This window comes from Geospiza fortis, unplaced genomic scaffold (assembly GCF_000277835.1).
Source record: "Geospiza fortis unplaced genomic scaffold, GeoFor_1.0 scaffold40, whole genome shotgun sequence".
Classification (NCBI taxonomy): Eukaryota; Metazoa; Chordata; class Aves; order Passeriformes; family Thraupidae; genus Geospiza; species Geospiza fortis.
Window position 1 is genome coordinate 14,981,347 of NW_005054297.1, and position 13,336 is coordinate 14,994,682.

The following is a 13,336-nucleotide window of genomic DNA, read 5'->3' on the forward strand; positions in this document are numbered from 1 at the left end:
TTCTTTTCCTTTCTTCTGCCTGACTATATGCTGGTTTCATCTATTTCTCAGTCTACAGAACAGGCTAGATAAGTATTTTTCACTGAAATGGCTGTAGAGGAACTGACTATGTTTTCCTGCTCTGACAGAACTCTCTGCACATTTGTCTGCTTTTTTAGTTTATTCCCTTTTCAGAAAAACTTCTTTTACTAAGACTTATTTCACTTTACATATGTTTCTGAGACCAATTCTTCTTTTGCTTCCCCACAATTTTAAGTGACAAAATCAAAATTGTTATTTTGCCAATAAACTGTTATTATCCTTAGGTTAATGTATTCTTCCAACAGTCTACACAGTCACCTCCAGGCTGGTGTAAGTTAAGTACACACTGCTTGGAGTCTGAGCTGGCTGGATGCGTTCTACCCTTAAATAGAAGATCTAAATTTATTTAAGCAATGTCCTTGATAATAAATTTACTTATTCATTTATTTATTCTCACCATTTGTAGCCTTCTCATAAAGCTTTCAGTTCATAGACAGGTTTGAGTCAGATATATAAATGTGATTGTAATCAGCTCTGTAGTTGTACCTCCAGAGTCATGCCCTGACAGGTTGTTTTGTCAAGTGGTTAGACTAATAATATCTTTCAGTCAGAGTTCCCTTAAAGGCAAGAATAGACATTAAGTGCTTTCCTGAGACCTAAACAAGCTTATCAGAAACCTTATTAATCACTGGACTACATATTAATGTATTCATTACTCAGGAAACACAGAAATCCTATATATGTGATGCATTTTTGTTACTGACAAATGATGACAAAAGATTTCAGGTTCATTCAGTGCTCAGGATGCCAAGAATTTGTCATATCTGCTTAAAGGATTAAATTTTAGCACCACATCAAATACTGTTTTATTGTGGTCAGATAATTTGGCTCCATAAGCCACCTTAAAATGATTAAATGCTTCCCTTCATCTTATGCCACTTCACTCTCCAAACTCCATCTGTCCTGAACAGCAATCCACCCACTGAACATGGAAAATCCAAGATCTTCTTTCCCATTCATACTGAAATTCCTATTCAGTCTCTCTATGCACTAGATATAAGTCTACTGTAATAACCACATACATCAAATAATAAGTTATTTTTCTACATTTCAGTACTTGTTATAAATATTTTATTTCTACTTCTCCAACCTAATTTGCAATTCACATATATTTCCTCATAATTCTGTCATATTTCCTTTTTATAGCCATAAGCCGTATTTCTACTTTATCATTTCCTTTTAACTACCCTGGAAGACCTTTCTATATTTCAATTACCTGCAGACTCCCAGTCCTGTAGCACAGTCTTAAAATCAAAACTGAAGTATTGATGCACTTCTCTGCATATTAATTCCGATTATTATTAGAATATTATTGGACTATAGGTATGCTGGAACCTTCTGAAGCTTCCTTGACACATCAAGGCTCTCCTCTTTTATCTAGTGAAGTCAATGACTGATCAAAAGCCAGACTGAACCCACTGTAAGCAAATACTTCAGTGTAATGAAAAAGATACTTGCAGCCCTTCACATACTTTTTCCTGACAGTGTTTTGGTGTAAAAGTATATTTGGCCCATATACATCCTGCTATTAATCTGAGAAAGCTACCACAGTATGTGTTCTACTGTCCTCTTCCAACTTCCATTTTTCCACATGATTGTGCTATTTGACAAGGAAGAAGGGTCTTAGAAAGTCATAATGACCTGCAATTTTTTTATGCTTTTGTTTCTCCTAGCACTTCTAGCAACAATGTGCAAACCTTTGTACAACTGCAATTCCCCCAGTGAGAACTATTTCTACGTTTGAAATATGGGAAAAAAGTGATCTTCAACCAATTAGATCAGGTCATACAATACAGACGTGGAACTTCATGTATCTGAGAAATTTGTGTTTCCAAAAATTGTGAAGTGGTTGAACTCTACAGAACTAAAATCTCGGTAAAACTATAACTGACAAATTTCTAAGCAGCTCCTTATTTCTTTTTAGAGAAAAAGTATTACTGTTGACGTGTTAATTATCATAATAAAAAAATTCAGTTCTATCCAGAAAGGACTTCAGGTCCTGGGCTAAAACAGACTACACCACCCAGACATGCAGCAGTAAGAAAGAAAATAATTCAGAAATTAAGAAAGTAGTAGGAAACAAGATTAATTCAATTTCCTTAAAGGTAAGTAATATTTTCCAAACAATTTAGACTGGGTTATTTAGAAAAAATTATATAGCTGATTTGCAACATCTAGAAAACATAATTGGATTTGACTGCAGAACAGCAATGGCTTCTGATTGATGACCTGTCTAATTTAATTTACAAATCTATTTTTTAAAGGGTAATTAATAAACATAAAAAGCCACATGTGCAAGTATAACTTATATAGAAGCTATGTAAACCTGGAACAAAAGAATCTATACTATTGATTTTATGAGTCTCAAAAGAAGGGTCAGAGATAAAATCATGTTTAAATAAAGAACATTATAGAAAAATGAAGGAATTACATAGATCAAAAGAACTTGCAGGAGACAACATGAGAGTTAAATTACTGTCTCTTTTCCTTTGAAATCATAGAGAGAGAAATACCCTTTGAGTATTGAGAAATACTCAAAAGTGCTCTGGCAGGACAAAACTGCCTCATGATATGTGCTTGTACTCTCATGAACAAGGCTGACCATTGCAGTTCTGTTACAAGAGTATCTTACAGAGATCATATTCCAGGTAAAAGAAAAATGAAACAAAAGCAAAGGGAAGAAAATTTTGAACTAAGATTTAAATAAGAGAAGTAAAAATCAAACAGATACTCTTGTTCTATAGGTGCAGAGAGACAGAAGAAGACCCTGTGATGCTATAGATGCCTGAAATGGCAGGGTGAATATAAAAAAATGGAGAAAGGCTTAACCATGTGCAGAAAGAAACCCATGAGCCTGCCAGAAAATGAGCTTTTTGTTACTACTTGTTTCCCCAGTTCTTTAACAATATGTTCGCTTCACCAAGCCTTTCTCTTTCTTCTCTCCAAATCTCCATGATACATGTTAAACTTGGTGGCAGGAGGCATCTCTGTTCACAAGGACAATAGACAATTGCAATTTTAATAGCTCTCTAACAACACAAAAATCTGAATCCTATGTCTTCTTTCCTTGAGTAATAAAGCAGAAAAGAGCTTATGCAGTTAAAAGAAAAAGCAAAACTGGTGATGTAAGGAAGAATAAGAAGTTCAACTAGAACAGCCAATTGCCTAATTTTAAAGTGAGAGACTCTTAGTATACAAATAGATAAATGCAATATCTCTGAACCAAAAAGTACTACTTCTGATACTATATTTTTCTTATCTGGAAAATAAATTGAATAAATTACTGCCCTCTTTCTACCATACCTTTTTTGCTTGGAATAGGCTGCCTACATAAAAATTTACAAATAAAAATGTTACAAAAAATAATCAGTGAGAAGCTGTCAACTTAATCTTTCAGTTTTTATTAATCAAGAATTTCTTAAACTGACTTATGATAGACTGCTTTTAAAAGCTGAGCATTAAAAACATTCTTCTGAATAGAGGAAAAATAATATACAAAAAAATCCCACATTGCCATGGTAGTTTACAAATGCCCATAAGCATACTTTGAAAATCAAGTACCAAAAGAAATAATTTATTGGACACATTCACAGTGAAGTGTTTTCAAAGAGACACTATTGATTGCTACAGAAGAAAAGAAAATAATTTCATTGTAGTACTACCCTTAAATAAATACATGTGAGAGATTTATCTCCAAATAAGCACATCTTATTTTCCCTTTTTTTATATTCATCTTTTGTTGTATTTCTTCTTCCATAATTCCTTTCCTATATTCACCCCAAGGCACCATGATAATGAAAAACACAAGCTTGAGAAAAATAAACTAAAGAAAAAAATTCTGGTTGATGTTTGACATTATGATTTCCTGCCAGGTTTCATCAGTCATATCATGCCATGTGGAGTAATACAGTCTGATTGATGTTGCTCATAGGGACTCATCACCTTTCATGTGTTTCCTGAAGAATTTAAAGGTATCACACAATCTTTGGATAAAATTAATTCTTATGGTGCCAAATATTTGATTAAAAATAAAGATCATGACATCAAAATTTATGAATGCATTTCTCAGTGGTGGGGAATCTAATTCTTAGTGCCATTTATAAGTTGTTTTATTTTTTAACTTATGAGAGATACTTTAAAATCTCCTGTGTCAATTGTACATTTAAGATTAATTCTCTCAGCATTTAGTATTATGACCAAGTTTGAGCCTTAGCAGGATTCCGCATGATTCTCCTTTTCCACGTAATGCCTGATGGGGCCCTCCTTTACTGCAGATTGCTGAACACCTCACTACCCACGGAAAGCAGTGAATGAATTCCTTTTTTCGCTTTGTTTGCGTGTGTGACTTTTGCTTTACCTATGAACTGTCTTTATCTCCACCCATTAATTTTCTTTTTAATTTTCACCCGTCCACCTCTCTCCCCCACCCGCACGGGTAGAGGAGCGAATGCAAGGTTAAATTGCTGGCTGGGGTGAAACTGTAACAGTAACCTTTATTTCATTATAAACTAATATACCCAAGTCAAGGCAAGGTTTTTCAGCTGAGCCTCGTGAAATCTTAATTCAAATCAAAGTTAGACTTGATACCTTGTATACAGAAAAAACAAAGGCTACCATATATATAATATTTTTTATTATTGTGAAGGAGCATTACCTAAACAAATGGCACACACACCACAAAACAATAACTAATGGTAACATATAAAGCCAAAACACAGTGGTAAGTGTGATTTGTACCACAGTTGATCCTGTAGAATTTAAATTTAAATCTACCTTTAGAGGAATTGATATTTAGATTATGCAATATCTTTTGGTTGGTCAAACAATCTCTGTTAACGAGAAGACGTTTTCTTCTCCAGCGGACTAAAATTTTGTAGAAGATTGATAGTTTACTACTAAAGGTATTAAAAAATATATGTTTACATGCATTTAGAATCTTTATTATTACCATACCTGTTACTTTCAGTCTGTCAGCTCCAATGACAATCTCATCTTCATCTGCAGAAAACAACACTCTTCCACTGTCACTTGCTCTCACTTCAAATCTCTTACACTGAGCTTCCACAGCATCAGCCCCTGAAATCAAGGAAGTGATCATTACATCTAAGATATTTTCTGAGAATTAATCATCGGCATAAATTGAATATCCAAAACATATTGAATACATGATGCTTTATGAAAATATTTGGCTTTCTGTAAGCCTGATAAATAATTTGCATTATGAAATACTGTTAAAATAGTTTACAGAAATAACTATGAAAAACATCTATTCAGCATTATGTGGAAATCAACACTAATATTTAGAATGTACTTAAACACTGAGATCTTGAAGTGCCAATTCAGACAGAGCTTTCTGGGGTTTGTTCAGTTCAAATTGCAGTTTCTTGCCAATGAAAAAATAAAGATAATGCATGACCCTATTCCATCAAGACACACAAATAAACACAGCAGAAAACTGTATTTTTCATTCACTTCTACTGCAAACTTAGAGAATAGATAACAAAAACAACAAAACACAAAAACAAACAAAAAACATGGACTAAGATATCAAAATTTCTGGCATATTTTATGAAACAATATTCCCAAATGTCTCAAAGCTCAAAAATCCTAAAACAATTCTGGAATTGGACAGATATATGGATTGATCTAACTGCAATGAAGACGGTTTGCAGGTACTAAGGCTTTTAAATTTACTATGCTTTTCAATTTACAGGTCTTTAGTACACAAAACTCTCCAGTGTTTTGTGTATGAAATTGTTTCCCAAAAATTTATGTTATTAATAAGTGAAAGCAAACACCATTTCTGAAAATGGTGTTGAAAAGCAAACCAATCAACTTCATATGGCACAACAAGACATAAAGCAAGATACATTTTTTCAAGGAATAATAATCTGAAATTTTCTCTATGATCCATAATTAAACTGTAATGTATTCCTGAAATAAATCTATATGCATATAAGTTATGTGGAGGGCATTATGGACAAATAAATTTATATATGATATTTCAGTTTAATAATCTGGTTTAAAAGTTTGTAAAAACTCCTGCTCCATAATATGTAAGGTTTTAGTCTAATATGCAAATGCATAGTATCAAAATATGTAATAAGGAATATAAAAACTGTGATAATTAATTTCGGTCAAGGAATTGCCTTAGCAGCTCATAATTTGCAGAATCAGCTATGTGATCAAAACAGTTCCTCTTACTTTTCAGATGAACTTATGTTTGTACTGTAAAAAAAAATTCTGGCTATTTTTGATTCAGAACAAAAAAATAAAATGAAAAAGAATTATCAAAATACTTGTGATGATGCCTTTTGTTGAATTTATATGTTTATTCAGTAAATGTGTCAAATGGTATTTTTCCCACTCCCCTCCCCGACTAAAGTTTTTTTAAAATTTGTTAATCAGGTTGTTGGCTTTAGTTTGAAAAAATACAAAATCTTTCTAAAAACAGAGGCAGATTTCATATGCAGATGTTTGGGGATTCACTTGTCCTGCAACCATACTTATGCTTCGGGAAACCAAAGGATAATTACAAATTACTTAATACTAAATAGTTTCATCTTTATTTAAGAGCTGATGATAGCTTAACCACCTAAAAGAAAGTGGCATTATAAGTACTGTGACATTACTAATTTACACCCATCAAAGCTTTTAGCTCTGTAGGGAAGAGAAAAGACCTGCCACATTCTTAGTCATTATATATCACTCTAAGTGACAGCCCATGTTTCAATAACAGCTTTTACAAACTTGTGATGTATTTAGGATAATATAGGTTTTCATTAAAAATTACTTAAATAACAATGGTCTGGAACTTTGACTAAGGAATGCATATACTTTAGATACTATTTGTGCTGCTTCAGAAACACATTGTATAAAAGTACACCTAGAATTCAGCTAGTCCAAAATAGCATTACAGGAAGTAAATAAATTTTAATGCTAAAATAAATGGGTTTTTACTTCATGTTTCACTCAGGACTCAATAGTGTATTACTTGTATTACTTATTGCTGAAATGGTAGTTAGTGGGTTCAAGGCACTTGAGAGATTACTAAAAAACATAATACATGTTACATCTGTCTCTTTGGCATAGAACCAGGTGTGAATGTTATAAAACTGGTTTAGAAAAGTTGAACTGTCTACAGAGTACTCAGTGCTAGCAAAATGGAATTCTGTTTAGTTTCATTTTTATTTCCCAGTTGAAATAGGAGCAAGCAGTTGCATTTGCAATGTATTAGGGTATTATCTTCTTAGCTGTAAAGCAAATTGCTGTGTTCCAAAACCACTCTACCAACATACACGTCTCATGAAATGCCTGAATCTTTAATAGTGCTACTAATAAAAACAATGTCAAGTCTTTGAATATTATGCATGAACAAAGGAAGTATTTTGAAATTCTAATCTCAAACTTGTAGAGCCATCACTATTTTCAGCAAATCATATCTGCTTGAATAATGCATACTTCAGTCCAGAGAATCATATATGAAAATCAATCTTCTACATTCTGTTTGGAAAGGTAATTTCTATCAAACACATGGCTACCAGAAAAGCTGTTTAGCTTTGCTATTTTTTACTGTATTGTTATTCTACTTCATCCTAGACATGGAGTTGGCTACATAACAGCTTTAATCAGGTTCAGGAGATGTCTATGACAAACTCTTTTCTCATCTTGTGTTCAGGAAAACTATTTACTTGTAAATTCAGATACATAATTCTCAATTAAATTATTATGTTTCTGTGAAATTCCTTTCATTTAAAGTATATAGATGAAAAATATGTGTATCATATTCATATATACATGGTATGTAATGATGGTTTATAACACATGCTTCGTGCACAGCAGTTGTATAATTGAAATTATCGTTAAACCAGCTACATTTAAAATGGTACAGAGCCTAAAATTGTTCATTTTAACTGTAGTGAAGATGCATTAAATGAAAATATTGGGCAGTACATGCTGTAAAAATACAGCAAATTATGGTTCTGTAATCCAGATTAACAGTAATAGAGATTAAATTTCAAAATAAAAACTATTTTGAATTTGTAGAGTTTGACTTACTAATTAATATAATAATAATATGAAGAATGCATGTTCTAACATTTTTCATTTTAAAGTCAATGATTACTTACAGTACTTCATTATTATTATTCAGAAATAATAATTAGAACCATTATTTGCTGTGATAATAAATAGAAACAAGAACTCTCCATTCTTACAAGGTTAAAATATGATTACAAACACTAGCAGTTGTGTCTGATTTCTTAATCACCTTCCATGTCCACCTGGCACACAACAGACACAGAAAAGATAAAAAATCAACAACCTTAAATTGAATATAGGAATTAGAATTCAAATGGAATTACCACAAACTGGTTCTTGTAAATAGGAAATATGATAGAGTTCAATATACTTTCTTCTGGTTCTCCAATGAAAAATGGGTTATTTAAACATTTATTAAATGCAGAGTTTTATGCAGAGTCTGGATGACAAAGAAAGTTACTTTTATGAGAATGTGTTGATGCTTCTGAGATTGGCGATTAAATAGATAAAGCATTTTTAATAAAGATTCAACAGTCATCTGGGTCTAAGATCAATTTTTGAGAAGTATACATCTAGATATTTTTTTAATATTCATAGGAATTATAGATATTATGGTATTTTGGACAGCAGAGATCTTAAAAAAAATTCAGTGAATGCAAGAGCGATTGTGCAAATGAAGGATTTGTAGCAGTTGAACAGAACAGAAGCACTGAGGAATTTGGAAAAGAAAAAGAGAACTTTCAGCTGAGAGCAAAACTTCTACACAAGCAAAGATTCACAACAATCAAAACATATTCTGTGTTCCGTTTGCTGAGGAAGGGAAGGGAACACCTTCATTATAACTAAAAAGTGTGAAAGTAGAAGGTAAAAGATCCATTAGCTCGCTCTCTCTCAATAGTTGGTAGCCATGCTACCAATGGTAGAGATGTCAGAAAGCTACTGTTTCTAAGAGAGGTTGATCTTCAAGGTTTCCTATTCTAATTATTATCTACTCAGACAAGGGAAGCTGGAGCAAATGCTGGGTGAGAAGAAGAAAAGCACACATTTGTTACCTTTTGTGGAAGTGAACAATAACATCTGTCAACATAAATTATTGGAATAGGAATAAAGCACACATTATTATAAGAGGAAACTCAGTAGAACCATCTGGATCAGGCAGGAGACTTCCTTCATCGTGACCTACAGACCCAGTAATATCCATGAAAGATTAGTCATATTACAGGTTTAGGACTTTGTCAAATGACATCTGACAGAAAAGTTCTGCCCTCCCAAGCTGGTTTTACTTTTAGGAACTTTGTAGAATCATAGAATCATTATGGTTCTAAAAGACTTCTAAGGTCGAACATTAACCCAGTACTGTAAGATCCACTGTTGATATGGTATATCAGTTTCACTGAAAAACACATCTGAAATATTGTCTGTCACCTCTGCAATAGATAAAATACATCCTGCGATCTGTCTTCCTCGTGCACCTTGACATTGGGACCCCAGCTATGAAAATAGTATGTGGGAGTAGCATACCAGCAGCAGCAGACAACACCCTCCATCCTACTTCTAGATAAGGCCACAACAACTCAAGAGCAATTCTGAGCTTTTCTGCCTACTACCCCTAACATATGGTAATTTCCATGAGACTCAGGAATTACAAGGCTGAACAGACCTTTGGTCTGATCAGATACAGCTGTTCATAATTTCATCAGCTATGAGCTATACTCACGGGGGAATGAAAGCAAAATGTGATTCTCTGCTTCTTGAAGCTTGTTTGAGCTTTAAGTCAACACATTTATTTTGCTTCTGTAATGGTTAAAAGGATGTGCATTGTCTGCAATTTTAGCTATAATATCTTAATTGCTTATATGGCTCCTTAAATAAGAAAGCCAAGCAAGACACAGGAAGATATGTCAGGCACCAAAATTTATCTGTAGGACTTCACACTGTATGTTTTGCCCCTTTTATAATCCCATTAAGGTTAATTTACTCAAAACATGATCTAGATTCATTAACTGAGTCTTGCAGCAAGTAAAATTACTTTTGTATCAGACTTATTTTTCTCACAATACTAGAGACATATTATAAACATACAAAAATATAATCAACATATTAATAATAAATAAATATACATGGTTTCTGTAAATGGATAAATTTTTAATTAGATTATTAAATGAAGTATTTAAAGTATAAAATAAATAGTAGGTTAAATTTTAAATAAATATATATTATTTTTTATTACCAGTTCTATGACATTCTCTTTCCTACATGTTTTCCTTTATTGTCCAGGAATGTTTCTTTGTGACATCGATAAATAGCCACAATATGTTAACTTCTTTTTATAGCTGCATTTATCAACTTAGCTTTCATTGACAAGCACAAAAGTCCAGCTCATGCAACTGTATTATTTATAAATCTAACATATTTTGTGCACTACAAAATGTGAATGGGAGTAGAAAGCTAATCAGTTTTTCTTAGTCATGATGAATGTAACCTGAATATTACTAAGTCCTAAGAGAATCATCCAAGTCTTCAGTCTTATCCTTAACCCTGTAAATATTAGCTTTTTGTGATGGGTTTAGTATTTACAACATAAATAATTTACAAAACTGAACATATACCTTTTGGAAGCCAAGGCTTACTGAAGCAGTCTGGGCACTACTGCTCAATACAAAATTAGTGGGAATATTTCCATTCTCTCTATTAGCTATGCTAGGCTGTAAGGCTATAATTATGCTGTTTGGTCACTAGATTTTATGAAAATACTGAGTTGTTTCTAAGTAGCTGCACATTCCACTGAAGAGAAATGAGAGTTAAAAATAGACAGAACAATTAATTGTGAGGTACCTGACTACCTGCTGTACTTGATGAACACCACATTCAAATCAAATAGCAAGAACACACAGAAATAGTAAGGGGAGTTATGAAATGTCCCCATTAGATAGATGAAACTCAAAGACAAAACAGGACTGTTGAATTTCTCCTTGGGAAATATAACATCTTGCAGATCATGTAAATCATTCCTTGCTAAACCTGTTACTGTTTATCATTATATATTTCCTTTAGGCCACAATTATAGCCAGATTTCCCTATTGAATATTCTACCAATTTACCAGAAATTCTACTGAAAATTCACTGATGTATAAATCTCTACATCTCTACTTTATTCTTTTCTTAAAAATAAATCTGATGTTTTAATTATTTGCATCTTTTGAGACCTAATCTCTCATCTGCAAGCTGCCTAAAATACCTACAAGGCCTTTATGCATCCTGCTTTATCACTCTGAGGCAACTGGACTGAAAATGAAACTGGATGAAGCGAAATACATTCATGTAACCCAATGGTTCTTTACCTTTCCTCTTATTTATCCTCTGACCTTTTTAAATAACCATTATGGATCTTACTTTGTAAAGATTTAAAAAGAAAAGCATTTCAGTTTTGTCTTTCTTACTGGTAATATTCTCTGTAAGCATTGGACAGTTATTCTGAGACTTTTTTCTACCTGGCAGGCATTTTGGCCATTTTTTGGTGTTTTATTAATAAAAATTAAAAGCTAGCAAATATTTTTGCCCATATTCACAGAATCACAGAATCATTCAGGTTGGAAAGACCTCCAAAATCATGGAATCCAACATTTGACCTATCTCCACCTTGTCAATATATTCTTAATGTACCCTTCTTATTAAGAGATTGGCTTTGCATCTTCCTTTTTTCCCCCTACGCGATTAAAAAGATACAAATTGTTCTTCCAGATGCTTTTGGCAGTTTCCCATAGACTTTAAATAAACCCTGTTGTGACTCAAAAGTATTGTATAATATTACTCACAATGTAGTGAATTAGACCATTATAATGTTTCTGAATGCAAATCAAACCTTTTTGAGATAAAGAATTGAATTAATCACACTTGGAGAGAGAAGACCTAAACAAAGGACATAAGCTACCAGAGCACCCAGAAACTTTCTTGAAAAAAGAAATGTCAAAAAACCCCTATTTCACATTTTTATAATATTAATTCAATACTGATAGTTACTGTATAAGGAAGACCATAAAAGTCTAATTTTTACAAACTGACTATTTCTCCAATTATCTGCTTTAGCTAGGGAGTTCAAATATCCTGAAGCTATCTATGCAAAAGGTCTTAGCATTTCATATAATCACACTTTATCTGAGAAAGATTTAATGAAAGAATGTACAAAATACTGAAAGATACTCATCCACAAAAAGGCTACCACTGGTTACTACTGAGTAGTAAAACAAGAGAAAAAAATATAGTCTGATTACTAGAAAATGATAATTTTAAACCCTTCTGCTACTTTGCAGATCAGTGAAATGCATTTGCAGATTTCTGAGCAAGTTGCATCTGCTGTGATGAAGGCACAAGACAATGAGGTCTTAACCCAGCTCTCAGGATTTCTGCATTACCCATTTAGGAAATTACTTGTCTCCTTGCCCTTGACAGTGGGACAAGAGCCAGAAAGCTGTAGAAGCAGGATAAAAGCATATTTGGTCTCTTAGCTTCTGGAAGTGTCTCTTTTGATTAATGTTCTCAGTGGAGTTCATTGTTGACTTGTAACACATAAGATGCAATTCAATTCACTGATGAAGACATCTACCTCAGCCAGTAACCCTGCTGACACTGAAATTCTGCATCTTTGTGATTTGAACCATTGCCAGATTGTCTACCTTTGAAATACCCCACTTATGGAGGCTACGCTGACACCCTTGGGAAATCTGAAGTGTCCTTGAAAGAGCGTACGATCCCGTGTCTGGAAAGAAATATAACCTAGATGCAGATGGATGTGCAAATTCAGAGACAAGACCTGCAGCATAAGTGGAGTTTTTGTCTGGACTAGCTGAAAGCTTTCACATCAGAAGTATGGCAAGCCAACCATAATCACTCAACGAGAGAAAACTAAATGTGCTAAATTAGCACCTGGCTTCTTCTTCTGCACCAGAAGCAAAATGGGTAGAAATCTTTAAGTGTGTGAAAACTTTGAGGTCATAACATGTCCAGATGCTACGGGTAATACGTATGATAAAAGAGTAGCAAAACAACTTCTGCAATCAAAATATCTGTGCAAAATAGGACACAAGGAAAATCATGAAGTTTTGGAACCCTAATGTTATAATAACTTATTTTAAAGGCAAGGTAGTCCTTAATTTTGAATTGGAAAAAATGCTCACTCTCTAATATATTGATCTCTAACACGTTAGCAATTCAGTGA

The 13,336-nt window shown here is 33.1% G+C and overlaps 1 protein-coding gene across 1 annotated transcript in view; it reads right to left on the reverse strand.

Moving 5' to 3' along the window:
- SGCZ (sarcoglycan zeta) overlaps positions 1–13,336 on the reverse strand; it is a 112,597-nt gene that overhangs the window by 39,481 nt on the left and 59,780 nt on the right. Inside the window, exon 5 of the mRNA XM_031055428.1 lies at positions 5,035–5,157. Within this exon, the coding sequence (XP_030911288.1) occupies positions 5,035–5,157 (123 nt within the window). The remainder of the gene's footprint in view (positions 1–5,034; positions 5,158–13,336) is intronic.